Raw genomic sequence first — 27,223 nt, 5'->3', positions numbered from 1 at the left:
ATTTAATAAATCATCGTCCCTTGAATGACACAAATGTACTTAATGTAAAGTTACTATGGTTAGGAGTAGGAAAAGAACATTGACAACCTACCGTAAAGGTCCACTGTGTAGGATTTAGGGGGATATATTGGCAGAAATGGAATATAGCATAAGAGTATGTTTTCTTTTGTGTATAATCACCTGAAAATAAGAATCATGTTTTCGTTACCTTAAAATGAGCCGTTTATATCTACATAGGGAGCAGGTCTATGTCTACGAAGATCACCATGTTGCATTGCAATTTTTCTACAGTAACCCAGAACAGACCATCTTAACACCAGCGCTAGATGGGGCCGTTTGTGTTTTTGCGTCAGCCACCATAGTTAGCAGCCCTTTTGTGACGAGAGTGTTGGAAAAACACTTATTTTTGATGTGAAACTGCTTTGTTTTGTGTTTTTACGGATTTAAATCACCTGGTCTGTTTGACTTGGAGAGGAAGAGACCTCTGCAGATAATTTGGATCCCAGTAAAAACCTCCTGCACAATGAACACAGTAGGAATTCTAACCGGGAGAAGTTTCAGCTGGTTGCAATCTGCAATCCTCATTGGTAGCTGACACTACCCTAAATCTTACACACTGGACCTTTAAAGTTCTCTGTTTTAACCTGCCTCCTTACAGGGACTGCTTCCTTCTTTACTTCTGTCAGCATATTGGTCACATGATCGCAGCCTTCACAATTAAGTGGGTCATATATGAATTACTGGCTCATGATTATGTGGATTATACATGAATTATGGTGCATTACTTCTCGTAGAAAGACATACAGTGCGATAAAACAGTCTGGCTTTTTTGCACTATATCATATCGTACCACCCGACCCTATTGTTCAATATATCTTTGTATCTCTGACTTTGTTGAGCAATGGCCCGCCCCAGTAAAAATCCTCCCTCCATTTCTCACAGGCTTTTCTCCTCCTTTTAAATATTATTCTGAGATTTTTTAGAAAGTCTTAAAATGTCTTTATCACTGAAAAGCAAAAAATAGTGGGAGGCTGTGACTCAACTGGTGTTTGATGGAAAGCAAAAAGATTGCTTGGGACAGAAAAAGATTTGTCATATTAGAAGGCATGATGTTTTCTTGGCTGTTGTTTGGATTCACATCACTGGACCAAAGTATCCATTTTGTCCTTTTGTGTGAAGAACAAAATGACAGTGCTTACTAAGATCTGCCGCCGCCACTAAGCACAAGCACAGATAGTCACTGAGCGCCTGAGGAGGATATTAAACAGGTTTCCTTATTTGGGAATCATTTATCCATCTGCAGTGTTGCCCCATGGCTGTGTATTCTGTCCTATAGCTACGGCACCATAGTCACCCTTTGCAGTGATCAAACTGTTTGTAACTGCAAAGAGAATTTATTTCAGATGTCCCCCTCCTCGCTCAAAATAAGCAGCCTGGAATATAACGATCACACTCAAGATGAATGACATAGCAAAGGCACCACTTCAGCAATTCAGTAGCCTCTAATTGTAGATTGAACCAGAGCAAGGGAAAAAAATCATTGTCTATTTTCTTTTTGTAACTCGTGTTAATTAAAGGATATTTGCTGAATTTTAATTAAAAATTGAAATATACTCAATTGGTCCAGTGACTTTTAAATGATTTCATGGGGGGAAAAAAAAACCTTTTACAGCCAGTGAAAGAGCAGGAAAGCCTTTATCTTGTACACAATACTTTATCAAAGAATCACATATAAAAACACACTTCTTTCAAGAGACAGCTTTAACTGTTATTTTCATTACTTTGATTCCCCCGTTGGTTGCTCCTCCTGACTTTGACGTGTTAAAGCCCTCGACTACTAAGAACATTCGAGCAACAGAAATACACACACCACAGCACACAGACCCTTAGGTTTAAGATTAGAATGCAACACACACAATTCAAAAATATATCCTCTAATGTCGCAGTAGTTGACTTTTTTATCTTTTGTACGATTAGAAAAAATACACAATTAACTGGATTCATTGGAGGAAATGCTTCAACAAAGTCACAAGTGATAGTGTATTTTGCACCATGACAGCTTTGGATACAGCACTGCTCTATCCCCACGAAGCGTCTGCAGTGTCCTGTGTGCCGTGGAGCTCCTGTGCGTTCACATGAGTGTTCATATGCCCTAAAAGGTGTGGAACGTTGTGCCCTGCCAGCGTCCTGAGGGTCATATATATATTCATATTGACATCTCCAGGATTCACCTCGCCATTCTGTCATGTGTGTTCACACGTCGTCACCTCGGGGAGGGGCGTCTGGTCCTGCATGACCACTTGAGGAGGGGTGGGGGCAGGGCGAGCGTGAGCCACCGAGTTTTTCTGCAGCTCCACCCCAAAGGCAGGAGAAGCGTTCTGCAACTGTCTCCTGTACTGCACAAAGCTGCAGGTCTTTAGGATGATGGCCAGGATGTTCTTCCCTATCAGGATCCCAGAGACCCTGGCGTCCCTGTACAGAATCATGTTCCCCCCACGGATGAAGAGGGTGATGACGTTGATGGTCACCAGGCTCAGGATGGGGTACAGGAGCATCTTGTGGGGCACGATGTTGATGCCCTGCATGCTGATCTCGCTCAAGGACACGCAGGGCAGCACGAGCAGCAGGATGTAGCAGTAGAAGAACATCAGGCCCTCCGCCCACAAAGGAAGCCCCTTCTTTTGAGGCTCCCACAGGTTGGCTTGGATGTCCAGTATGTCCAGCAAGTCCACCACCACCCAGAAGAGACGATTACGGATCTCCTCGCGCTTCTTGAAAGCACGAACATACTCCATATGGTCGATAGCAACCAGCACCACAAACAGCACTGGAATGCAAATGGACAACAGCAACGTCAATGCTTTCCTTGCGAGAGCGTCCAGGCTCTTCCTGTCCGCTTTGTAGTTTTGATACACAAAGTAGACCTTGATCTCCAGCACAAAGATGTAAAGGAACCAGAGGATCATGGCGTAGCCTCGCTTAGCCGTGCGTACCTCAGCGCCCACCCACACCGCCACGTAACGCAAGACGATCAGGAAGCAGATGTCTCCCACCATCACCATGATGCAGATGCCAATCTTGCGTGGCCCGTGGTTCTGCTCCACCAGGTAGGCATCAATCAGCGCCATGCTGCTCATGATCAGGATGGTGGACAGGCACACGTGGGGCTTGTTGGTGGGAGGTGGAGGTACCATCCTTGCCTGGGCGAGAAGAGGAGGAGGAGGAGTGTTGTTGAAGAGGGAGTGCAGAGGGTGCTCAGTTTGTCCAGTGAGGAGGCAGATCAGATAGTGCTGCTAGACAGCGGTGTTCCCCTCCATTGCTTCTGCCTTGGCCAGAGTCCAGGGTGCATTAATAGGATTCACACAGATCACTTCAATCAATCTCCGCTTGTGCCCAAGCCACCTGCCGGGTAGACAGTACCCCTCATTTAGTAAATTATGTTCATTGGCAAATGGTCTGTAAACATACAGGTTCGCTATTGAAAAAAATCAATAAATCTCAGGGTGTGCGTCTACCTTTAACACCCTGATAATCATTCATCAATCACAACACAGCAGTTTAATCAACGAGTTGCATTTTCTGATATTAAAATAGAAAAAGAGCTGCTGCGGTGTGTTCTCATTCCGACACCCTCATTTTCATACAAGCTTAAGCCTTCAGAGATAAAAATCCAGCTGAATACTCACTTGTGTCCCTCTTTGTACTTTATCCTAATGACTGGCAGCGAGCGATCATCCATGAGACTGCACTGGGAGATCACAAAGCCCATCTGTAATCCACAGGAGAAGAGAAGAGAAAACGCACGGGATCCTCTCCTTCTCTGACAGACGTAAATCCACAGTCATGGATATATTTCTTTCTTCTTTTTTTTTCTTTTTCTTTTTTTCTCAAGCCAAAGAGAAATCCAAAAATATTGCCGCCATAATCCACTTACTTGCTCAGACTGAATCAGGAGGAGGCATCTTAATGGTCACAAAGACCGCTCTCAATTTCTGCAACTAAGAATCGAGGTTATATTGTGTTGTGCTTAGATAGAGGCTTTAAACCTCCAACTCCCCCCAAAAAGAAAGTTATTCTTAGTAGAGAAATCTCTGCAGTAAGTCCTGCTTAAAAGAGAATTTCCTCTCCAGAAGTTTTCCTTTCCATCATCCAGCATCCATGAATGAGAAAATGTAACATTTTGTATCTGCTTTCCTTTGTAAGTTTGTGTGTTTCAGAAGACTGGTGAATCTTTAAGTGACGTGTGTTTTCCTCTGTGTGTGTGTGTGTGTGTGCGCAGGTTTCAGCTGTCTCCACGCTTCGTTGTCGCTGTAAAATGCTGCCCCCCTGGCGAGATCCTGGCTGCTGCGCCGTTTTCTCTCTCCTGCTCAAGCAGCTTTTGCCAGAGACACCAGGATCAACAGCGCCAGTGGATTCCCCTGTCTCCACTCAGCGTGCTCTGCCAACACCACCAGCGCTGTGATACTCCAACGGCGCCCGCCTCTGCCCGTCTGCCTCTGTGCACTTCTCAGCCCTCTCTGCGAAGTCAGAGAGATGCTCCTCTGGTGCGTTGATACACTCCTGGGATCAGCTCTCTCGCAGCTACCCTCCTCTTCCTTCTCCCTCTTCTGCTCAAGTAAAGGCACTTGCTGTGTGGAGGTGACGCTCAGCAGACCACAGCTGCAGAGCGAGGGAGAGAGAAAAGAGGTAGAGAGAGAGAGAGAACACTTTTCCAGGGGGTGGAGGAAGGCGGGGAGAGGAGAGGGGGGAGGAAGAGGAGCCAGCCTTTTGCAGCTTAGCTGAATGCACAACTTCTCTCTCTCACCCTGTGTTTTTTTTCCCCTCTCGCATCCTTCTCTTCTTTTCACATTGTGTCTTGTGCTGATATCCTATTTTCTCGGGCTGTTTCTTTTTTGGCTCCCAGAAAGAGCCCTGGTTTCCTTCCTTCTTTGAGAAGCCCATTAAGGCGCTCTGCATTTTTCTCTCTCCATCGGGTTTGAGGTGCAGAGATGAAAAGTGATCCAAAGAGGAGAGGGAGAGAGAGAGAGAGGAGTGGAGATGCTCTCCAGTATGGGATGTAAAAAAGCCAGCTTCCCAGCAGGCTGTGTGTCTGCAGTCTGGGGAGACATAGGGGGGAGGGAGGGGGGGGGGGGGTGAGGCGTGCAGTGGCTCCTCCTGACAGAGAGCCTTTCTATTGATCTACTGACAGAGCAGTGAATCAGGAGCCTGAGATGGGGCCGCAGACCAAAAGAGATGAGGGTAAGGGGAGATGGGGAGGTAGAGATGTAGGGAGAGCGAATGAGAAAGGAAGAAAAAAACTGAGATGAGGAGGCCGAGTGACATGATGAGCAGAGAAAAAAAGAGAGCGGGAGATGTGCGGGGTGGGACTAAATGTCAAGGGAACATTTTTATCCTCTGAGATGTAATAATGCCTGGGCTGGCAGATAATACTCATGCAAAAATGTATAAAGGTGGGGGGGGAAGGTTGGTGTGTTTGCTCTGCCATGCAGTATGCTAACACCACTAGCTCTGTTTATCCAGCTGGGCCAATTAGCGATAATCCTTCCTCAGAGGAACCAAACTGCTTTCATTACTACAGTATGAAGCCATTTACTGCTCACTTCATGAATTGCGGTTATTGAGGAGTCAAAAGTATTGGTTTTCTATGCCGTGTGGCTGCACTTTTCATCCGACTGTGTAATGACAACTAAACATAATTGCGATCAATCATGCAGATTTTTTCGCAGTCATGAATGGACACGGTTACAGATCTACCAGCTGCGGATCAGCTGACAGCCGCCATCATGGCTGCTTACGACTTCTATCATGCCTTTATCATGGAAACATATGGAGGCTTCGTGTCTGAAAACCCAGTCAAGTGAAACAGCCATTCACCAAGCCGCTTTCTTATTGACTATTTCCTCTGGATTTATCAACCATAATTGAGCCGTGACAAGCAGAGTGATGAGTTGGATCCTCCATCGCACAAAGTCCACAACATTTCTTTTGCATTATAAAACACACGACAGGCTTCAGTTTAACACCAGCCGGTGCTGAAATGTTACTGCAACACATTTAACAGATTGTTAGAGAAAGTGGCACCGGTGGTGAGGAAGCTCATTGTGTAATGAAAGGTCACAGGTCTGATCCCTGTGACAAGCAGCGCACCTATAACAACCAAGTGTCCTTGAGCCAGACACTAAACTGCTACCTGCTAACTCATTTGCTCAAAGTCACTCTGGGTAACAGCATGAATTGTGTATGTAAATGAGTGGATGGCGTGTCTGTTGCACAAGGGAACAGCCCTGTGATCTTAATAGCTTCACTCCCCCCCTAAAATCAGTATGGGAGAATGATACAGCACCTCTATCATCCACTTTGTTATTCCTCCCACATCCCATCCACTAATCTATAATTTATATCTTCATTTACATGCCTTTTGTAATACACAGTGACGTCCAAGACTATGATAACCTCTCGATTAAAAAGGGCATTTAACCTGGGCTCGGACTTTGATTCACATCTGCTGAATATCTTCATTTGCACATGCTCAGCATTTCGTCTTCCTTCACTCTGTGTTTATAATTCATGAGAGTGGAGGAAATCACATCACTGTCTCTTAAGGGTATTGTCTATTTTAGATGGAGCTGATTTATGCACATGGTTTATTACTGTTACTGTGTGTCAAAGTTCTCGGTCCTGATTAATGTAATCATGCTGTTATACCAACACAAGGCAATATTTTATGATTTACGATATTTCAGCCAACAAAAGTACATCCAGGAGTCTTGTCTGTCCTCTTCTGCCCCCTGTCCTTGGTCCATCAGACGTTCAGCCTCCTACAGGGGACTGTCCTTGGCTCCTGGACAGGGACACTGCATCATCACCGCTCAGCACCGGGCAGGCAAACACACACCAACAGATAGGAGATGATAAAACACCAGCTACACTCTCTATAACATAGAGCACCTATACAGAAAACAGTCAGAGCACTCAAAGTAAGGAAACCATGGATTGGCTACACTGTGGCGTTCTCATCCAGGCTTTTAGAGTTGCAGAGAGAGTGGTTTTGAAATATAAAATGCTCAATTTGATCTCTTCACCTTTAAATGTGGTATTTGCCTTTATGCAAATATTTGAGCATGCTTTCTCGGAGCATAACGCACTCCATTTTCAGAAATGTTCCCTTGACAACCAAGTGCAGCAGCTTGAGAAACATGTTTTCTCATCTTGTCAGAAAAGATATCATGGGGGAAATTCACCAGCGTGCTGCACCTTGAACTCAGCTTAAATAAGGCATAAAATATGTTTTGTAAACATTGTCGCCAGAGTAAAAACAAATTACACCTTACCGTCATAGTAAGAGAATTGAGCTTTCAAGTGCGGTTTCTTCTTTTGGCTGATTGCAATTGCTGCTTCAATCAGTAGCCTATTCTTCCATTTCCCTTTGTGCAAATGTCTACACAGCTTTTTATCAGAGGATTATGTCTGCGTAATAAAAAAAAAAAAAAAAAAAAAACAGTATGCCCATTTGATGAAGATTTTCTTGTGCAACTTTTTACACACACATCCCGCACTTTTCTAACACAAACCATGTTTACTGCATTAATGTTCCCCCGGAGCGAGCTGAGGGGAGATATTAATGTGCACCTAAGTGCTGCAGGTAGTGGCATAATTACAAGCGTATGCATCACTGAATTAATAGGTTGATTTGATTTCCTTTGTGTTTGGACTGCACATGATTTACTTAAGAGTCAAGAGTGAAGCATGATTAATCTCACCATGCCATGCCACGTGAAACCTAACGGAAATACCTGCCAATTAGAATTATCATGAGGCTTGTCGTCGTGCTTTGACACAGAATGTAGGTGAAATGTTTCTATCTTCGTCTCTGCGTTTGTCGTCATTATTCGGACAGATGGGTGTTAAGCAAAGAGTTTCAGTGTCACAACACTTGTGATTTGTGTTGTTAGCGGGGGAAAAAACAAAAGTAATGGACACAAACATGGATTAATTGCTTGGCTTTGGCAGCCGGGATTCAGTGTCAGCAAGTTGTGAAAAGATTGGGGGAATTTACATCACCAAAGACAATTTGTACATGAAGCATAACAGTGGAAATAGGACACATAAATCACATTAGCTGTAACCCTGAGTCTGCCATCGATTACCTACAGGAAAACAAATGGGGGCGTTAAGGCTTCCCATCCTTAAACATCCCCATCAGGGTTATAACCACCAAACGGGAAACATGAAGTGGACAGGCTGAGCTGCTCCCCATGGGGCTATTAGATCAGAGACTGGGGGTAGTCAGGGGGGAGATGACCCTCCACCCACCAGACATCCATGCTGGAGGAGATGCAGGTCATTCTGCCCCAGTAGCAATATTTTCAGCAGAAGGGAGGAGTGCTGGATTCTTTGCTTCATTTGACATGACATCAGGTCAAATGTGAGACAAAGGCTCGTCAACAGCTCTTACAGAGGATTGATGACTACAAAGCAGACCTGGATCTAACAGTATTTGCATTTGATTGATCTTGTTCAGAGTCCCATGTGGGTGGGCTGTGCAACAGAGAGGCAGAGAATGATTGCCACGTTATTACCACAATCTGGAAATCAACGGAGAGACATTTTGACTTACATTTATTCATTCAAAAAACCTTCTGACCTAACAAACCCAATCCATTATGAGCAAAACAAACACCAAGAATAATCTGCAAAAACATTAAAAGTTCAAGTGATGTTATATAATTTAAGGAGGCGGTTCTTGCGTCTCTCCAAATGCTACCTGGAAACACACCGAGTGACAGAGCTTATGATCACTCCTCATGAGCACAGATTTGTTTTTATATAAGCCTCCCCCAGTGTGAGAACAGTTGGGGTGGAGCATCATCATTCATGGCTCATAATACCTTTTTCGGCTGAAACGCAAGTTTTAGACATGCAAGATGAAACACATGTAAATAATGTTTTCTGCCACAGCCCATCCAGCACAAAGAACCTGTGCACAAAGAAAAAGAGATAAATTCACTTGACACCATTAATGAATTAGGCATTAGCAGATTTATGTCAGATTCCCTGAGCGAGTTGAGTCCTTCGCAGTTTGTATCTGCAGTTTTTATTAAAAATGAAAACAATAAATACCTTCCTGGGACATTTGTTTTATCCATTTAGGGGCAATGCTTAAAGGGACAGTTCACCCCAAAATCAAAAATACATATTTTTCCTCTTACCTGTAGTGCTGTTTATCAGTCTAGAGTGTTTTGGTGTGAGTTACAGAGTGATGGAGATATCCACCATAGAGATGTCTGCCTTCTCCCCAGTATAATGGAACTAGATGGCACTCAGCTTGTGGTGCTCAAAGTGCCAAAAAGCCCAGTTCAGACCAAAGATTCGCAACAAGACGAGTTGAATCAGATAGCTACTTGCAATGGGCCATTCTGCAATGTTGTAAAAACCTGCCAGTTCACACCAATGCAACTAGATGAGACCGTGTATCGTCATTATGCAACAACTCTCTGTACTTGTAATGGTTCTGATTTCCAGTTTTTCAAGCTCATTTTGTGACTGAATATAATTTTGAAATATGAATGAGGAGAAAAACATAAAACAAGCATCAGATGGACTGTATTCATGATATATGTGTCAGAATAATATAATTAACCAGTGCCAATTAGTTAATCAGTGAGAGTGTGTGTGTATGTGTGAGGGGGCATAAGCACATAAAGCGAGCAGAAGTAGCGACCCACTGTCACACACTGGCACACAGGATGGAAACAGGGGACAGAACACCTGCCGCAGCAAGCGAACACGCCATCTGCATTCATTTTGACTTGACCAGTGAACTTCATTACAAGCAGACTGGCTGTAGAAACAGGTGATGTACCTTACATCCTAAAACTATGGCCGGGGATTTGACCAGCAGAGTTGCAGGTGACACCATCAGCCAGCTTGAGTCGAGCTCCGACGGCCAGGTCACACTGCTGCAACTTTTCTCTCCAACATTCTAAAATGGTTTTGACGTGTTGAGTCTTTGGTCTGAACTGGGCTTTAATGTACGTCACCATGGTCACAAGCACAAATCTCTTGTTCGTGAGCAAATGCATGATTGGTTGTGATTTCTGGAAAGAGACATTGCTGTTGAGGTTTTCAAATGTAATTTCTTGGTGCTTTGAGCACCACAAGCCAAGTGCCATCTAGTTCCACTATATTACAGAGAAGGCAAACATCTCTACAGCTGATATCTTAAACACTCGGCACACACCAAAACACTCTAGACTGATAAATAGCCCTACAGTTAAGGGGAAAAATATGTATTTTTGATTTTGAGGTGAACTGCTCCTTTAAGTATTCAGTACTGACAGTTGTAATAGAAGCAATAAGTTTTGTTTTGTTAGTCCTTATTAATGGCAAAGCCTACGGTGGCCTGTAAGTGACAGAATAATAAGTCATATCCACACTATCACTGTAAATTGAGACCTAAGTGCTGCCATTCAGTGACTCATAGCAACACAATCCACCACTGAGCAGCTGAAAATGCAAAGAGGAGAGCTGGGGGATGAGGGGGTTGGGAAATCCCGATGGGCAGAGAGATTTGGGTCGAAAACAGAGCAGAAACTGGGTTTTAGAAGCCAGAAAGCTCTGCGCCTGATTAAGTGATTGTTGGTAGTGAACAACCTTCAGCGCCATACTACATATTTTAGTAAACATACATCATTTTACAACCTTCAACAAACCATGAATTTGTAATATTATAAATACTGCTGGTGCTTTTAAATTGAGGGACCTTCACTCTTCTCCCAGTGGCAGTTTGCTTTATTTACAGTAAATACTGAGATGATAGTGGCAGTGGAGTTAGTGTCACTCAGGGATGCTGTGTTTTGATGAGCTAATTAGCAGCATATTTTCCTAAAAGGCTTTTTGTTAACCTGCCTTCTCTCCGCCAACACGTGGAATACATTTTGATGGACTCTGTAGCCACACACAGAGTGATGTAGATTGTAGAAAATGAAAAATAAAACTGTGGGGGTTGTCAGTCAATTATAATGACCATGACCCTTTCAATGAGGTTATTGGTTTCCTTTCAGGTCTTTTGTATACTTGTGAATCTTACTTTTGAATGGAGCTGAGCAAGAAAACAACATTGTGTTATCATAAATAAAGGCAAACAACAGACTGTAGTGTACGCCAATGGTGGTGTGTAGGACAGTGATTTGTCTATAGCTTTATTAGACCTGAAATCATTGATGAATTTTCTGTTTGTGCAAGCCCCTCTGTGGTTTCCGCACTCTGATTAATTGAATACAGAGCAACTGTGATGGTGCCATTTACCCATAACGCACATTTGCATGCTCCCTTGAGGTTGCTCGTGTACACAGAATCGCATAGCATTAATTAAACTATCCACAATCATAACTATAAAAGAGATGATAAAAAATGTCCATGTGCACTGCCTCTTTGTCAAGGTCATTGTGCATACAGCATTATTACATACCAGTTGTTTTCTTTTCATGCTGCTGCATAGGCACTTGCATGAGCTCTTAAGTGATGACCCAGTATATGCCCTAATAAACAGAAGTTAAAAAAGGGATCAAGAATTTTAAAGGGACAGTTCACCCCAAAATCAAAAATACATTTATTTTCCTCTTACCTGTAGTGCTTGTATTTGACAGGCGATTTTGTTTTTACCCCTTGTTGTCATGTATGTTTTCTGTGTTTTATCACACTTAATTGGATGTAACATGGCTGTCCTTTTGCTGTTGTGCTCTGTGGGAGAGAGGCTCGAGTTAATATGGTTGTATTTGACGGGGGATTTTGCTTTTACCTCTTGTCAGCTGTCAGGAGATCGCCTCCAAAGATATCCACAGTCTGGGCCTCTTCATATCAACACAACGCAGACAACACTTGAGTCCATCAGTTACATCTTTCCAGAAATCATGACTCAGTAACTCAAGATAATCCACAGACCTTGTTGTGAGCAGTTTCATGCAGCAACTTTTTTCTTTCTACTGAACCACACCCACCAACCATATCACCGCGCTGAAGGAAGCATGCACTACTCATGGACGAGAGGCTTGTGCTCCTGACAGCACAAAATGTACAAACGAACATTAATGAGCTGAGCGGTAACGTTAGCTAGCTGCTCACAACAAGGTCTGTGGATTACCTTGAGTAATCGAGTCATGATTTCTGAAAAGAGACATTGCTGTTGAGTTTTTCAAACGATTTTTTTGCGCTTCAAGCACCACAAGCTGAGTGCCATCTAGTTCCATTATATTGGAGAGAAGGCAGACATCTCTGTAGCCGATATCTCCAACAATCGGCAACTCACGCCAAAACAATCTAGACTAATAAACAGCACTGCAGGTAAGAGGAAAAATATGTGTTTTTGATTTTAGGGTGAGCTGTACCTTTAAAAATTGACTAAAAAAATATGTGTATATATATCAGCTTTACGCAAGCAAATGATGAGCACCAGCTTGCATCATTATGTTTGTTTATGGAGCGACTGTGAACAAGAAACTATTGTGATGTTATCTTCACGGAAAGCAGCACCACAGAAGGTCTGTGTGTTTCTTCCTTTTCAAAGCACCGAGTTGGGCTGCCTTTCGATCCACATGTGCATTTTCAGTGGCAAGTTTCCCAACTCCCCTCACAGGGGAGCAGGCTAATTTGGGGAAGTAGTTTATAAATGGCAGAAACTGTACAGCCCCGGCTCACCTTTCTTCCTGAGGACGACTGCTTAGTTAGCTTAATGAGGCAGGGTTGTGTGGGTGCGCCTGTGCATGTGTTTGTTTTTTGTTTGCTGTGAATAGAGAGGTTAAACTTGATGAGATAAACTTTGCAGAGTCCACTGGGGAAACTTTATCTTGCATGCTGCTATTGTTATGAAAGTATTATCAGCTATCGTGTGGCAGGTATACTCTCCACGTCTGTATGTACAATAGCCGGTTAAACAACTCTGGTTGACTGGAGTACAAGATATTTGTGACATATAAGTCCTTGACAATAACCCACCCTATCTGGGAGCAAAACACATTGGCAGTATGTGCCATCCTGTCTCCAGAGCTCTTACAAGACCCAGCTCCTGGTAAATGGCTGCACTAATGTTGCGCCATGACTGACAGTGGCCATTAATCACTCAGTGTGTGGAGGATGGGTTTGTTTTATAATCATTGTAGCTTTTTCCATTGTACATGTATTCTAAAATCCATGCACAGTAGTAATGAGCTGAGGTAGATGTGAAACATTAGCAAGGTCATAAATCAACTCTGACTGACTGGAGATACAGAAATCTGTAGACTGTCGAGGTTATCAAGTTTTACGGAGTTAAATCTTCACCAGGTAAAGACTGCAGGAGGATGCAGCTGTTTACTATGCAGCTCACGTGGAAAATTAGCTTGATGAATGTATATACGTCTAAGAAATGCAATTATAACTGAACCATACTCAGCTCAACTCAATTTACAACATACAAACATGCAGCCCAAATGCTTCATATGGCAAAACCATCAGTCTTTCTCAGGACCAGCTGACCTTTAACTAACTCTTGCCCTACTGGTGCTACACGTGTCAAGCCATTCTTATAGTATACGATGAGAGAAGACATTATTAGTTTTTTGTTGTTGTTTTTAAACAATGTGTCTTTGATTTCAGACTGAGCAAGCAGACTTCTCATTCAGCCAGCCACCGGCTAAAATGACAACTGTTCATCGCAGACTACATTAGCTGAAAGATTTTGTTTAAAAAACATGGTCTGCATAAAAGAAGTGGACAGAGTCATTGTTTTGTCACCAATGGTTTGTGGACTTCTGTTTTGAAGCCTTGAGTTTAGCATTTTGGCCATCGCTGTGTTGTTTTTGGAGCCTGAAACAGGGGCCTAAATATAGACAGTGCAGGCAGTGTGGTTGCATTGGAGCCCGTGGGATGGGGGCCAGTGGAGAGGACAGGCCCAACAATGTGTTGGGCAAAAAACGGGCCCTTGCAAATTATTCCACCTAAGAAATACGCCTGTGTTTAGACTCACATTAAATTAAAAGTGGTGCCATTTGCCATGTGACCCCCAAACAGCAAACCAATGTCTGTCATGGTTTTTAACTTTTTGGTAAAATAGTCAGTTGCAGTCTATCACAAATTTATACTGTTATTCTACATAAACTATAAAGCAATAAATAAACTATAAAAAACGATTTAATTAAATTAATAATTTCTTATTTTCTATAGTATTTTTGTCATTTACAGATATGCAGTGATGATTGCTGGATAATATGTTTAAGTTATCCAACTTCAAGTCTCTATTTGATCATGTGATGACACGATATACGGCACGTAGTAAATATATATATACACCTAACACTGATTGGTGTGTGCTTCATAACTACTGACTAGCATACACTGTGGTCTGTCATAACTACAGTACCTTACACTGCACTGCCACTAGTGGAGCTTAAACTTCCCCAAATTTAAAAAAAGAGCAGGAGACAGTAGTAATGCTGCCCTTAAACCTTTACACAGTATTAAAATAAACAGTTGCATTTTGAACTTCACTTATAGCCACACAAAATATATTAAATGTAGACCTATAGTAGGGCTGCAATGGTTTGTTTGTACCATACTAACATTTAGGTGACTTGAATGTTTAAATAATGCCATGGTGGTACTAACTTTTCATGAACAACTTTTATTTTTTATCATTTTATATATTTTGTTATTCTCAGTTTCACAGCATTGGAGTTGCTTTTCAGTTTTGTAGCCTATTGCCATTTGGGAAAATGTTTGTTCAGTGTCTGCACAGTGTAATACAGAAGTGTCTGAAATGTTCCTTATTTTAATAAAAATAGTTTACCAAAGCTGCCAGTGAGAAAAATGCAACCTCAGTGCCCACCAAGAGAACTGTGTGAGGATTGTGCATTGTTATGTTCATTTTCAGGTTTATACTTGTATTTTGGGTTTCTATTAGAACATGTTTGCATGCTTCAAAATACTCTACTTTTCACAGACGTTTCGACAGAAAGTCTTCTTCAGTGTGACACACGTCTGTGTTTCTGGTAACGCCACCCAAGTCGATTTATTAAATTTACCAAAAGGACATTTGTGAGTGCTGGCTTCTTTTCTTTTTTCTGCTGCTTTTGGCCGTGCACCTGTTGAGTGGATTTATTTTGAGAGTGCTTGCTTCTTTCCTATGTGATATGTTATAGCTTGCCAGTGAGATATAGGTTATCTGTGAGATATATGTTAGGAGTGTTTTATTTCTAATTGTTTTGGTAACACGAGCATTAGCACAGTAATGCTAAAATAACACGTTTTATGTGATAGTCACGGCACAGTGCCGCAAATATAGGTTGGTACGATTATAATATATGCATTTCCACAGGACACAGGGAGAGGAGGGAGAGGGAGAGGGAGAGGAGGAAGACCAGGGAGAGGAAGGGGCAAGGGGGTAACGTTAGAGGCGGTGCAGGAATGGCCAGGCGAAGAGGTGTGTCTCGGCTACCCAGAGGGAAGAGGAGGGGGAGAGGGCGGCAGCCTTTGCAGCAGCCTTCGCAGCAGTGCAAGAGGAATCAACAGATTAGGCTGTAGGCTAGGCTAACCATTTAGCTGTAGCTCTGGGATAACGTTAGCCTAGGCTAGGATAACATAGCCGTCACTCAAACTAAGACTAGAGGGAAATGTAGTTGCAAACATGAAGCCAAAATGGTTTTAAAATATCAGATTGAATTACCTGTCTAGCAGAAAGCAGGCAGCCTCCGCATCCCTTGTGAAATCCTTCTCATCAGGAGCTCTTTCCACCTGGAATAAGCAACACTCCTTGCTTATCTGATCTTTTTCTTTTATTTGGTGGCGTGGTTTCCCTCTTACGGGGCAAAACATATGTGTGGTCCTCCATTTAAAGTGCGACAGAATCATAAAAGTACAAAGCAGGTTCACGCAGAAGCGCCCCGGATTGATCTTCACCTTAACTGTCTCCAGTGACGGCAAGTTCTAGGTAAACGCAAAATGCGAAGCGCGTATATCCCTTTCGGCCACTGTATTCAAACATGGCAATGCAAGAGGGCAGCCTCCAGCATACCGCGCCCTGCCTGTGTATATATAAAGAAATCATTCTAAGCCTATGAGAAAGCTTCCATTTGTATGTGAATTGAAAGACACTTTAGTAAATATATATTTATGAAAGCAATAGTTGATATTTGCTAATAAACAACCACGTATATTACACATTGTAACTTTAAAGTTATTGTATATTACGTACAGAGTTTACTAGGCCAGGAAATCAGAAGCTACACAGATAGACTACAGAGCCAGAGTAAACCAAACAATACACCAGAACTAACACTCTGACACAGAATTCTCCCTTTGAAGGAATGATACCTCCTTTAAATTAGAAATGAAGCGGTAGATAGGGAAACAAATATACATATTTACAACAACACAATTATTAACCGGGTAATTGGAAGAAAACAAAAGAAACAAAAATCATATTTGACAGTCTCTAAATTAAAGTTTCAATTGGGCCCAAATTTCCTTCAGTCACATTAATCACTGAGGTGGTCCTTGTGTCTGACACTTCACATCCAGAACCAGGTGACAGTTCTGTTTGTACCGCTGTGGAAGTGGCAACTGTTCGTCCTACCGCACTGTAGAATGCGTTGGTTGAGTGTGTGTAGACACAGTCCTTGTAATCCTCAGCTTCAATCCTCTGCACACAATTGGGGCTGTAGTTCATCTCCATTGGGCTGTCGCTGGCCATCAAACATCCAGCAGCATCATGGCTCACACTCCAGGTAGATCCAAAAAACCTCACCTATAGTGGGTAAGGTCAGAAATCATAATCAAGCTTCTATTCTGGAACAGTGAACCATAATATAAAAGCTGGAACATGTCTTATAAAATCATCTCACTGTGTTCTATATAACTAACAGTGCATAGGTGTCAAACCCTCCCAATGTACTCTATTGGCTAAAGAGCACAAACTAAAACTGTTGAAACATTTGTAATATTGTAAATTACCAACAAAAACACAGTAGTCAGGTTTCAGAGAAATGTGGTTACTGAAATAATCTAATTTAAAATGGAAAAGAATATCAAAATATTCCCTCTTTTGCATAGCCTCACCAACACTAAGGACAACACATGCTTCATGCCCTGCACCATATAATGGTGACTTAAAGGTAACATGCACAAAACATTATAACTATTAGCAAAAATACAGTTTTGTTTAACGTTAATTTAGGCGCAGATTGTGGCGCTTAAAACATTACAAATAAACATTCAGTGTGAAACAGATATGCAAGGATTTAATACACCAGTTAAATATACATATTGCAGTGCACATAAGTATATAACGTTATCCACTTCAAAATAGCACAGCTAACAATTTTAGCATAAGCCAGTAGCATTTTCCTGTGTGTTTGTTAGCATTACGGCTAGCGCTTCTCTGGTAAGTTTAGCAGCTAGTGCTTTGCTGTTAGTATTAGCAACTAGGCTTCTCTATTATTATTTATTGGCGCTTTCATGTTAGTATTATAAACAAGTGTTTACCCGTTAGCATTAGCGACTAGCACTTTTCCGCTAGCGCTAGCGGCTAGCGCTAGCGGCTAGCGCGTATCTGTTAGCGCTAGCAATTAGCATTTATCCGTTAGCGCTAATAACTAGCGCTCCCACAGTCAAAATATGTCTCACCAATGCGGTTGTTCTCCGACCATTAGCTACGAAAGGGTCCTCTGGTCGTATTCACACAGGCAGCGTACAACAAGAGAGATTATCAGAGCTGCTTTAGCTGACTTTAATCAACTCCTGTAGCTTTCCAGTCCAAGTTCAATGGGGAACTGCCCATTGGTTCGACATCCCATTGTTCCGACCATATTAAACTCATTGTTCTGAAGTCCGTTCTGAAATCATCATGATGCCCTGTGGTTAAGGTCTGGTTAGGTTTAGGCACAAAAACCACTTGGTTAGGGTCAGGAAAAGATCATGGTGTGGGTTAAAATGAAAAAGAAAGTGACAAACACATAAGCCGTGAGCCTGCTCCGCCTCAAGCCGGTCGCGGGGCACCATACGCCCGCCGCGAGCCGTTCAGCACCGCGGACAGTCGGACTAATGGGATGTCGAACCAATGATATCGAGCCGTTCAATGTTAGCTCCTGCCACGGTGTTTACCTTCTTCTGTGCTGCAGCTTAAAAGGACAAGAAAATCTACTGGGCATCAACTTTCTCAGAAAATGTCCCCCTTTTTTGTTTTTACAGTATTTCAACTGGACATCTCAAAGTGTAAAAAGTGCAGATACAGAGTGCAGCAGGGTTTGTTATGGCTAGTAAAATCATCTCTGGAGAAATTAATACAAACCAACATTTTTTACGGCCTCTCTGTGGCTATCAAGTGGATGTTCATTTACTTTGATGAATTTGTGTATATTGTCTTTGTTGTGGTGTGTCTGTTGTATTGTTGATTGTTTACATAATATCTTTTTTTTCATCTGTTGTTATTAATTTCTATTTGTATGTATGTTAGGACCCCCTCCTCAAAACTGAGATTGTTCATCTCAAGGGATTTATTCTAATGAATAAACTTGTACAACAACAGTCATGCTGTGATATGTTTGTTTGCCTTTTTGGCAAATCGAGTGCAGTATCAATGATTTTGTTTTTAAGTGGTTTATTTTGTTGTCCACTGTGTAATGACTGATTGAAAGAATATTCTAATTTGGCCCAAGTTGTGTTGTTTGATCAAAACATTTGTTGCATGTTATCAGTGTTGAGTGAGTTTTTGAGCATTTGGGAAACAAAATGTGTCTTTTTGGCCAGCGTCTCTCAGTTTAGGACTGTGTGTCAACTGTTTTGAAAATGCAACTTCTAAATGGACAAATTTGTTCAAATGTGAAAAACCAAAAATGAAAAGAAACACATCTTTGGCCAGTTTTTTCTGCTGTACTGAACTCGCACCAAACTGTGACTCCTGGAGGTGGTAGTTAGCTGGATATGTTAACCTCAATACATTATCACTCCGACCTCGTCACATATCAATGTTTGGTCATGGACTTTCCATGTTAAGATATGACGTGCAAGGTACCCTGGATGTGTTGGTTGTTGATGTTCTGGGAAGCTGTGTCAAGGGGTCATCCCTATGTTTCCTGGGTTCTATGTTTCCCGGGTTCTATGTTCCCCGCTTACCACCCAAAAAGGTTCTATGTTTCCCGGGTAAGCGGGGAACATAGAACCTTTTATTTAGTAAGCGGGAAACATAGAACCCTTTTTGGTTGAGCGGGGAACATAGAACCCAGGAAACATAGAACCTCTTTTGTGTAACAAGGGGAACATAGAACTTTTTTTGCAGGGTTAAGTGGGGAACATAGAACCCGGGAAACATAGAACCCGGGAAACATAAATACGTTACCTGTTTTCAAAAAACACATTTTCACAGGAAACATACAATGTGCATACGGTCTCTAAAAATATTTTTTCCTTCAGCAACAAACGCATGTGGTTACATTTTGCCAACATACACACACACACACACACACACACACACACACACACACACACACACATACACACACGTGGTTGGGTTTAGGTAACAAAAGCACGTGGTTGGGTTTAGGAAGAAAGAACAGGGTTTGGCTTTACAATTATACTGGAAGCAAACACCAGTCTCCCAGGTAAAAGTCAATGGTTGTTGGACCCATTCATTACTCCTCCCGCCCACCATATTACGACTTGCCGCTGCCTTATCTTTCATTGTTGTCCCACCATTCTCCACCTAACGTCATTGGGCACTGTTAAACTAAAATAACGAACAGCCACATATCATGCCAACATGAAAGGACAGTTTTTTTTGCTGGTGTCTGACCCTAGAAGTCACTGACCAAGCGCCGGATTTTGATGACTTCGGAGTGAGACCAAGTTGCTTTTGTAGCTCACATCAGAGCAGTTTAACACAGTCCCTTCCTTAAACCATTTTTATGCTTTTGGTTGTGAAAGACTAAGAAAAAGGACACCACCATCCCAACTCTATTGAGTGTTAGTCTTACTACAGCCTCAAGCAGACTGTTTTTACTGGGCCCTCAGTAACGCTGCTTTGTCTTTTACCCAGTTTTCCCCATAGACCACTATTATAAAAGAGACGTCTGTAAAACTCTTGACAGGACACCTCGAACTGCAAACAAGGTAAAGAATAACTCTTTCTATTGTGAATTTTTCAGCCTAGGATGTTTTCATATTTGTAACACTTTCCTCAAGCTGAGAAAAGTGATTAAAAAGTCTATGACATCATCACCATGTAAAGTCTAAAAGCTGAGTGGGAACTCGTGGGCGGGGCCATATTAGGTAGGCTGCATAACCTCAGAAGTAAACTCAGAAGCTAGAAACTTTTTTTGGCAAATCCCTCAGGCGAGCCATTCTCAATGGACTGAACAGGCGTCATCTTGGGGTCTGGAATCCAGATCTAATAGTGTACATCCATGGCTTTAACATGCAGAGAAATCCAAAGCTTTAGAACTGCCAGCCTTATTAGCAAATCTACATTGTCTCTGAAGCTGAGATCAATCCACACCGCCTGCTGGGACATGGATACAGGAGAGGGTTCACTGTTTGGAGATGAAGCCATGTGCAACAAGTTTAATTTAATGCTCACTTCATATAATTTGATTTAAAGGGTCATTAGGTAACTTGGTTGTTGATGGAACTGTGATTTTTCTAAACAATGAAGTCATACTTTAACAATAGGAAGTAAGATGGCTAACTTGGGCAGTTATGCAACAGGAACACAGTGAGGAGATAATATATCACCATGCAAATACTGTAGAAATATCTCTTTTTCATGTGCTTTTTTGGCTCGAGAATGAATGTGCTCCCTGGCTCGTACTGTAGCACCATCCTCATTCGTTAAGCAGGGGAAGATGCAAGATGGTGGAGGGGGTGGGCGTTGGGAGGAGTGGAGGCAGAGAGATTGGGAGTGCTTTGAAATTCCAATGGGCAGGAAGAGTTGGTACCAAAACAGAGTAGTCAGTGAGTTTTCAGAAAGCCAGAAATTTGTGTTGTGTAATTCCAGCAAGGGAGGAGGGACAGAGGGAGTCGAGGAGAAAGGGTTTGTTCCAAAATGGAGTGAGATTTGAGAGCCTCAGCGGCTACAATCAGCAGGTCTCAGCAGCTGGTCAGGTTAGTGCAGAGTGACTGATGCTAATTAGCAACCTTTGGAGACCCATCTAGGGGTATTATGGTCTACTGTGTGCTATGAGATATGAAAATTGCACCTGATGCACCTTTAAGGGACAGCAAAATTGGAAAGAATGCTTTTACTTTGAGTGTGATGGAGCCTGTAGAATAGGATCACAACAAGACAAACATGAGCACTGTCCCAATGGAGATTCACAAGCAAACCATTTAATTTGGCAATGACTGGCTCATGATGCATGAATCACTTTCTCAGTGAAAATGTGCCACCGCTACTCAAAACAATGTATTTGGGTCAGTCCGCACTCGCAGTCCTGTGAGAGGCAGAGGGACGCCACCCAAAGGCATGAGAACTCTGAGGCGTCCATAAACATAACCAGTGTGTTTTCTGGCTACGATGCAGAGCCAGCGCTTATTTAAATGAATTGAAAATGAGACGGAAGCTGGGCCAATGCAGCGATTTCCGACCACCCATCACAATCTCCATTGTCTCATGCCAGAGGCATTTGGTGCTGGCTAGATAAGGGGGAATGAGATAGATACACAAAAGAGAAAGGAGCAGTTGGACTGAGAGATAGTCTGTTAGGAGAAACCTGCTTTGAGTAAGGTGTGTTTAAACGACATGCAGTGACTGACAACGAGGAGAATTATCCACTAATACAATTTAAGCTGGGGTTTTTTTTTTGCAAGAGAAGGGTGCTATTGTTTTAGCTTTTTTTTGTGTGTTTCGCAAGAGGCATTTAGTCCTGCTTCATAATGGGGGAGGTGGAGGAGATACGGATACGCAGGAAAAACAGTCATCAGAGCAGAATTCGAACACCTCATTTTAGCCCAAAAGATGCAGAAGGGAGGGAGGGTGGAATTGTAAAGGAGGTCTGCCCTACATTTTTGAGTTTCTAATGCTCAACATGATGCCGAGGGGGAGCACAGGCTAGTCTGCCCTGCAGTTAATACACAAACCATTTCCTTTTTTCATGATCCCTCCAGCTCCAAAAAAGAACCTCATTTCGGTCTTATTTCATTGGAGAAGAAAAAAGCTTCATGAGATATCATATCAGGAGTTTGCTTCAGTATTTCACCCAGAAATAGAGACGTCTGAGTGTGTCCTCAATCCAAGTCTCCTCAGGACACTGTTCCCCTCTCTGACACTTTGTAGGGGCTTTTTCTGTTGCATCAACTGGCCTGAAGGGAAGGATCCTCTCGCCCTACGCCGCACACGGCAGCTCTTTGACTGGCTGGACTCCACAGCTTTCAAATATTGTTTTCAATGACTGTGTTGTGAGAAAAAAGTCAGCATGAAAAGCCTTTTCCTCTGCCATCATCCTGGCTCTTAGAAAGAGAGCAGAGAAAGGTGCGTGTTTACTGCTCAGCAGACAGGGAGAGAACTGAATACATTTATTCAGAGCTTTTGTTTTCCTGCACAGAGAGAGCAAAGAGTCAGAAATAGCTTTGAGACACTGTATGCTTTAGATTAAAATGTGTCACTTATCAGAGGTTAGACTCCAGTCACATGACTTGGACTCTTCACAAATTTGATGACAAAATCAAAATGACTTGCAGCTCAACTTGAACTTTAGCCCTGTTTCACTTAACACTTTCAGTATGGTACCTTTGGAACCAAAAGTAACCCTTCAGACATGGTACCTAGACCCTAGGTCTGCTTAGCGTTTCCACCACAAACAATTCTCTTTCATGTGGTCGGGGTTGTTGTCACTCACTGCTCCGTCGAGTACTCGCTGTATTTCCTCCTTTATCAGTCTGTGCCTCATTTATCATCCACAGAACGAGGCTGCACGGCTGCAGTGACGAAATATTTAGAATTAGCAGGTTTGTGCATTAAGTCCTTCTTAGGCAAGCTCACGGGTTTAGTGTTGTCGGAGACCACAGGAACGGCACTCCAAGTGAGGATTGGGATATATGCAGTTCATATAATCTGGTCAAAATATATATGTAAATTTTAAACACTTGAAGATCCACTCATTACTAAAAGTGTATGTCATCTAAGAGAGACAATAAAAACTAAAGTAAAGTTGTCACATTGCATTGAGTAACATTACAAGTTAACATTCCACCTTTAAAGTTGCTGGCAGTCGACCCAGTGAATTGAGTTATAGTTCCAGGTTACTAATATATGTAAAACTCTCCACGGTGTGAACAGTGGTTTCATAAGCCTCAAAACCAGCCACAACTCTGAGCAGAGTGACCGTCAGCAATTGACCAATCAAGGGAATGCAGTGTTCACAGCGCCACCTTTTAGTACCAGATCTGTGTGCTAGATACCCCAACAGAGTGGTGGCCAAAAATGGGGACGGTGTGGAACAGTTCCATTGGTACCATCCACAACTTTTCACAGTGGACACGAAAAAAACTGTAGGCTACCAAACTTAACTGAACCATATCGTACTGCTTGGTGGAAACAAAGCTTTTAACACCAATGACACGTGACTTAATTTGGACTTGAGCCTTTTGACTTGAAAATACTTGATACCTTCCCTCAAAGAAGCTAAGCTAAGGTAAGCTGAGGCTGATATAAACGTAGTGAGGTAATGCTCAGCTAACGTTATTACTCTGTTGTTAGAATGGCTTTACATTTGATGAAAAGCCATTGTGACTTGGTTGGTACTCAAAACCCAAAGTTTAGGACTTAAGCACAAAGACTTCAGACTTACTTTTGACTTGCAAAACAATGCCTTCATCCCTCCTCTGTCACTTCATTTGCTTTACAATCCTACAGCAAACGATTTTCTGGTAGTTAATAAAACGTGCAGTTTGACGTCTGCTTTTAGTGCTTATGTTAGAAATTACTGACACAGCTCCTTGTGTTAGCTGCCATCTCAACTGCTTTGGCACTCATGTCACATGAAGACTAGCATCCTCGTGGAGTGAGGTAAGAGTGATAAAGTGAGTGTAATTTAGGAATCAAAAACTTGAGAGAGGCCTTCTTGTTATGCATGATCTATAATGGGCCCACCTCTGCTCTGGAGAACTCCTCTTGCCAAGAGTAAATGTGCATTAAGCGTATCTAAATCACACAACTTTCAGAGAGGCTTTTAGCACTTCCTCACCATCTGCTAATTCTCTAAGTGTTGGATGAGGGAACCAGCGCCATTAAAACTGGTGTATGTAATGTAATACAGTTTTATTTCACCTAATTAAACACCAAACTGATTGTGACTCGACATATCCACTCACATCTTTTGATACTCTTGGGTTTTTTTTTTTTTCTTCATATTTTTAAACGGTGAGATGAGTTTAGAGCAAAAAGTTAAGAATGTCTGTGTTCTCAAATGTTCTCGCCAGCTGACATCTCAGTGCCCTGCCTCCTCCCCGCCACCTCTTCAGTTCATTATAACCAGCTCAGGTGCAGTTCAACAAGCTCAGATTTATTCACTTCTTCAAATTAACACCCACAGCTCTTCTATCATCAGCAGAGGAAATTGTATGCTACCTTTGTCGGGTTACCAGCCATGGCCCACAATCAGGATATCACAGTATTTACATAATGGGGTTTGATGCTACTGTTTTGGAGGAGTTCTGTCAAAGATTAACATAAGCCTCATCACTTTAAAATACATAATCCTTTTGTGAAACTACTCCTCTGTGAAATTAAACTGAATCGTGGTTTATCTAAAGTAACTAAACTATGATTTTCAGGGGCATTTTCTTGCTCAGTAAATTACACCCACAATGACTGTACGTCAAACACTTACATGTTTAGCCGTTTAATGCTACAAATAACCAGTTTTACCTCTTTCTGAAATAGATACTGTTCAGATTTTATGAGCAGATGCAGTAGATAGTGTACATTAAAGAAATATTTCACTCCCCAAATGATCATTTGTATATCAGTTTACTCATCTCGTGTTCTCATGTTGAATTTGGGAAAGAACTGTTCTTGCATGCCTCCATGGTGAACGAAGAATCCAACAACAGAGAAAATTGTCAATGAACTGAGTCGTGGGCGATCTTCTGCTCCGATTATGACTGCTAAAGGTGGGCGTATAGCAAATGCTCAATCTATCACCTGTGGAGCTAAATCAGACAGATCAGGCTGGATCCCATGATGACAGTTACACTCATTGGCCTTTCTTGTCTTCTTACCTACATAACCCTTAAAGGGATAGTGCACCCAAAAATGAGAATTCAGCCATTATCTGCTCACCCATATGCCGAGGGAGGCTCAGGTGAAGTTTCAGAGTCCTCACAACATTTGTGGAGATCCCAGGGGAGAGGGGGTAGCAACACAACTCCACCTAATGGAGGCTTACGGCGCCCCAGATTAAAACGTCCAAAAACACATAATTGAAACCACAAAATATCTCCATACTGCTCGTCCGTAGTGATCCAAGTGTCCTGAAGCCCCAACATAAAAAGTTGTTTGGAAAAACGTCATTTGAACTCTGTTTTAGCCTCATTGTAGCCTGCAGCTCTAACTTCCTCTCTGTGCACCGCGTTGATGTGTGCGCGCTTGCGCGAGACCGTGAGACATGGACACCGCTTTCATGTGTGTTCACGTGCTTTCGCTATTTTGTGGTTTCAATTATGTGTTTTTGGATGTTTGAATCTGGGGCGCCATAAGCCTCCATTAGGTGGAGTTGCTACCCCCTCTCCCCTGGGATCTCCGCAAGTGTTGTGAGGACTCTGAAACCTCACCTGAACCTCCATCGGCATATGGGTGAGTAGATAATGGGTGTATTTTCATTTTTGGGTGCACTACCCCTTTAAGGTGGCCAGATTTTGGAAACAACAGTTGGCGACATTTCCACTTTGGCATTCAAAGTCATTAACATATTCGATGTTATGAAATAAAAAAGGAGCAGAATTCTGGTTTTATTCAACCACTTTATTTCCTTCCTCTGTATATATATATATATGTATATATATATATTCTATTTTAATGCCAATTTTATTGTTTATATTCAATTCTTATTTGAATATTTAAATGTGTGTGTAGCATTTAGGAGGCTACAACTAAATCCAGGAAGAGACTCATAATAACTAGAAAGAAACACGAAATTATTACAAAAATGGGCACCAAAAAAAACCCTGAAATGTCAAGAAAAACAAAACAAAATAACTTTATACAAAATTACTACAAAGAGACACAAAACCACAAAAAGATGTATAACGACTATAAAGGGATGCAAGATAATTATAATAATAAGCAGTGTTGACATCTTCAATAGACCACAGTCTATAATGTAAGTGCCTACACAAACATGCTTTCGTACCTAACACTGTATTACTGTATTACAGTATGTACTATGAATAGTAATAATAATAAAAAGAGGCAAAACTACCACTAAGTGTCTTGCTCAGGTGGTGGAGCCTTTTGCATATCTATGCCCAGGGGCCCATTGCCTCATTATCCACCCATGGATGTTTGGCGTGAGTGTGTGTGAAAGGTGTTGTTCATCGCATGAGTCCTACAGTCATTGAGAGCTGGCAGCCCTACAGTTAAACAAGAAAGCGGCATTTCTGGGGACAGCTCCAGCCAGGGACTGGCCACCAAAACCTGTGACTATCCAAAGAAAATGGGGATGTTTGGTCCACCTGATAAAGCTCAATATTACATTTTATACAAGTGTAATCATTCCTTCTGAGTAATGTTTATGGAGAGGCAAACTGAGTGTTTGTTTTTCAATAAAAACAAAAACACTTTCCAGCTACGAATAGTGAGATTAATTCTAATGCTAATACTCATCACTCTTCTTTCATTAAAGTGTCTTCCTCGGTGTCTGGAGGATCAGACAGTGTAGTTAAGCCAGTGGTTCCCCTTCAGAAGTCAGACATGAAGCATTTGAATGACAATAATTATGCAGCATTTATGTGAGTGGCCTGCCAGAATTAATCCTCTCTTTTACAAGACTATAAATGCAGAGTCAGATTAAGGCCAGACAAATCTCCGCAGATGGGGGTGAAAATTGACTCTGTTCACTGACAATAAATGTAAGGAGGTAAGTAGTTCATGGGAGTACATCCAATTTGGCGTAACTTGTGGGGTATTGCAGCATGCACATCTGAGGCAGCCCTCCTCTCCACAGTGGCGACAAATAATGGAAAATTACTTATTTTGATTAAC

At 42.1% G+C, this 27,223-nt stretch overlaps 1 protein-coding gene across 1 annotated transcript; it reads right to left on the bottom strand.

The window, feature by feature from the left end:
• Positions 1–1,710: 1,710 nt before the first annotated feature.
• On the bottom strand, positions 1,711–4,996 carry LOC126406868 (transmembrane protein 121). Its single transcript, XM_050071414.1, has 2 exons — positions 3,687–4,996; positions 1,711–3,402 (listed from the first exon to the last, which is right to left on the bottom strand). The coding sequence occupies exon 2, from the start codon at positions 3,192–3,194 to the stop codon at positions 2,244–2,246; it is 951 nt and encodes a 316-aa protein (XP_049927371.1). The 5' UTR covers positions 3,195–3,402; positions 3,687–4,996; the 3' UTR covers positions 1,711–2,243.
• Between the last annotated feature and the right edge of the window lie 22,227 nt (positions 4,997–27,223).

Source organism: Epinephelus moara, chromosome 19 (assembly GCF_006386435.1).
Source record: "Epinephelus moara isolate mb chromosome 19, YSFRI_EMoa_1.0, whole genome shotgun sequence".
In the NCBI taxonomy this organism is placed as follows: domain Eukaryota; kingdom Metazoa; phylum Chordata; class Actinopteri; order Perciformes; family Serranidae; genus Epinephelus; species Epinephelus moara.
Note: the sequence above shows the minus strand (reverse complement) of the source record. Positions and strands in the feature narration are given on the sequence as shown.

Bases quoted from the DNA above. Each gene is read 5' to 3' on its own strand.
- LOC126406868 (XM_050071414.1), bottom strand. From the start codon at position 3,194: ATGGTACCTCCACCTCCCACCAACAAGCCCCACGTGTGCCTGTCCACC.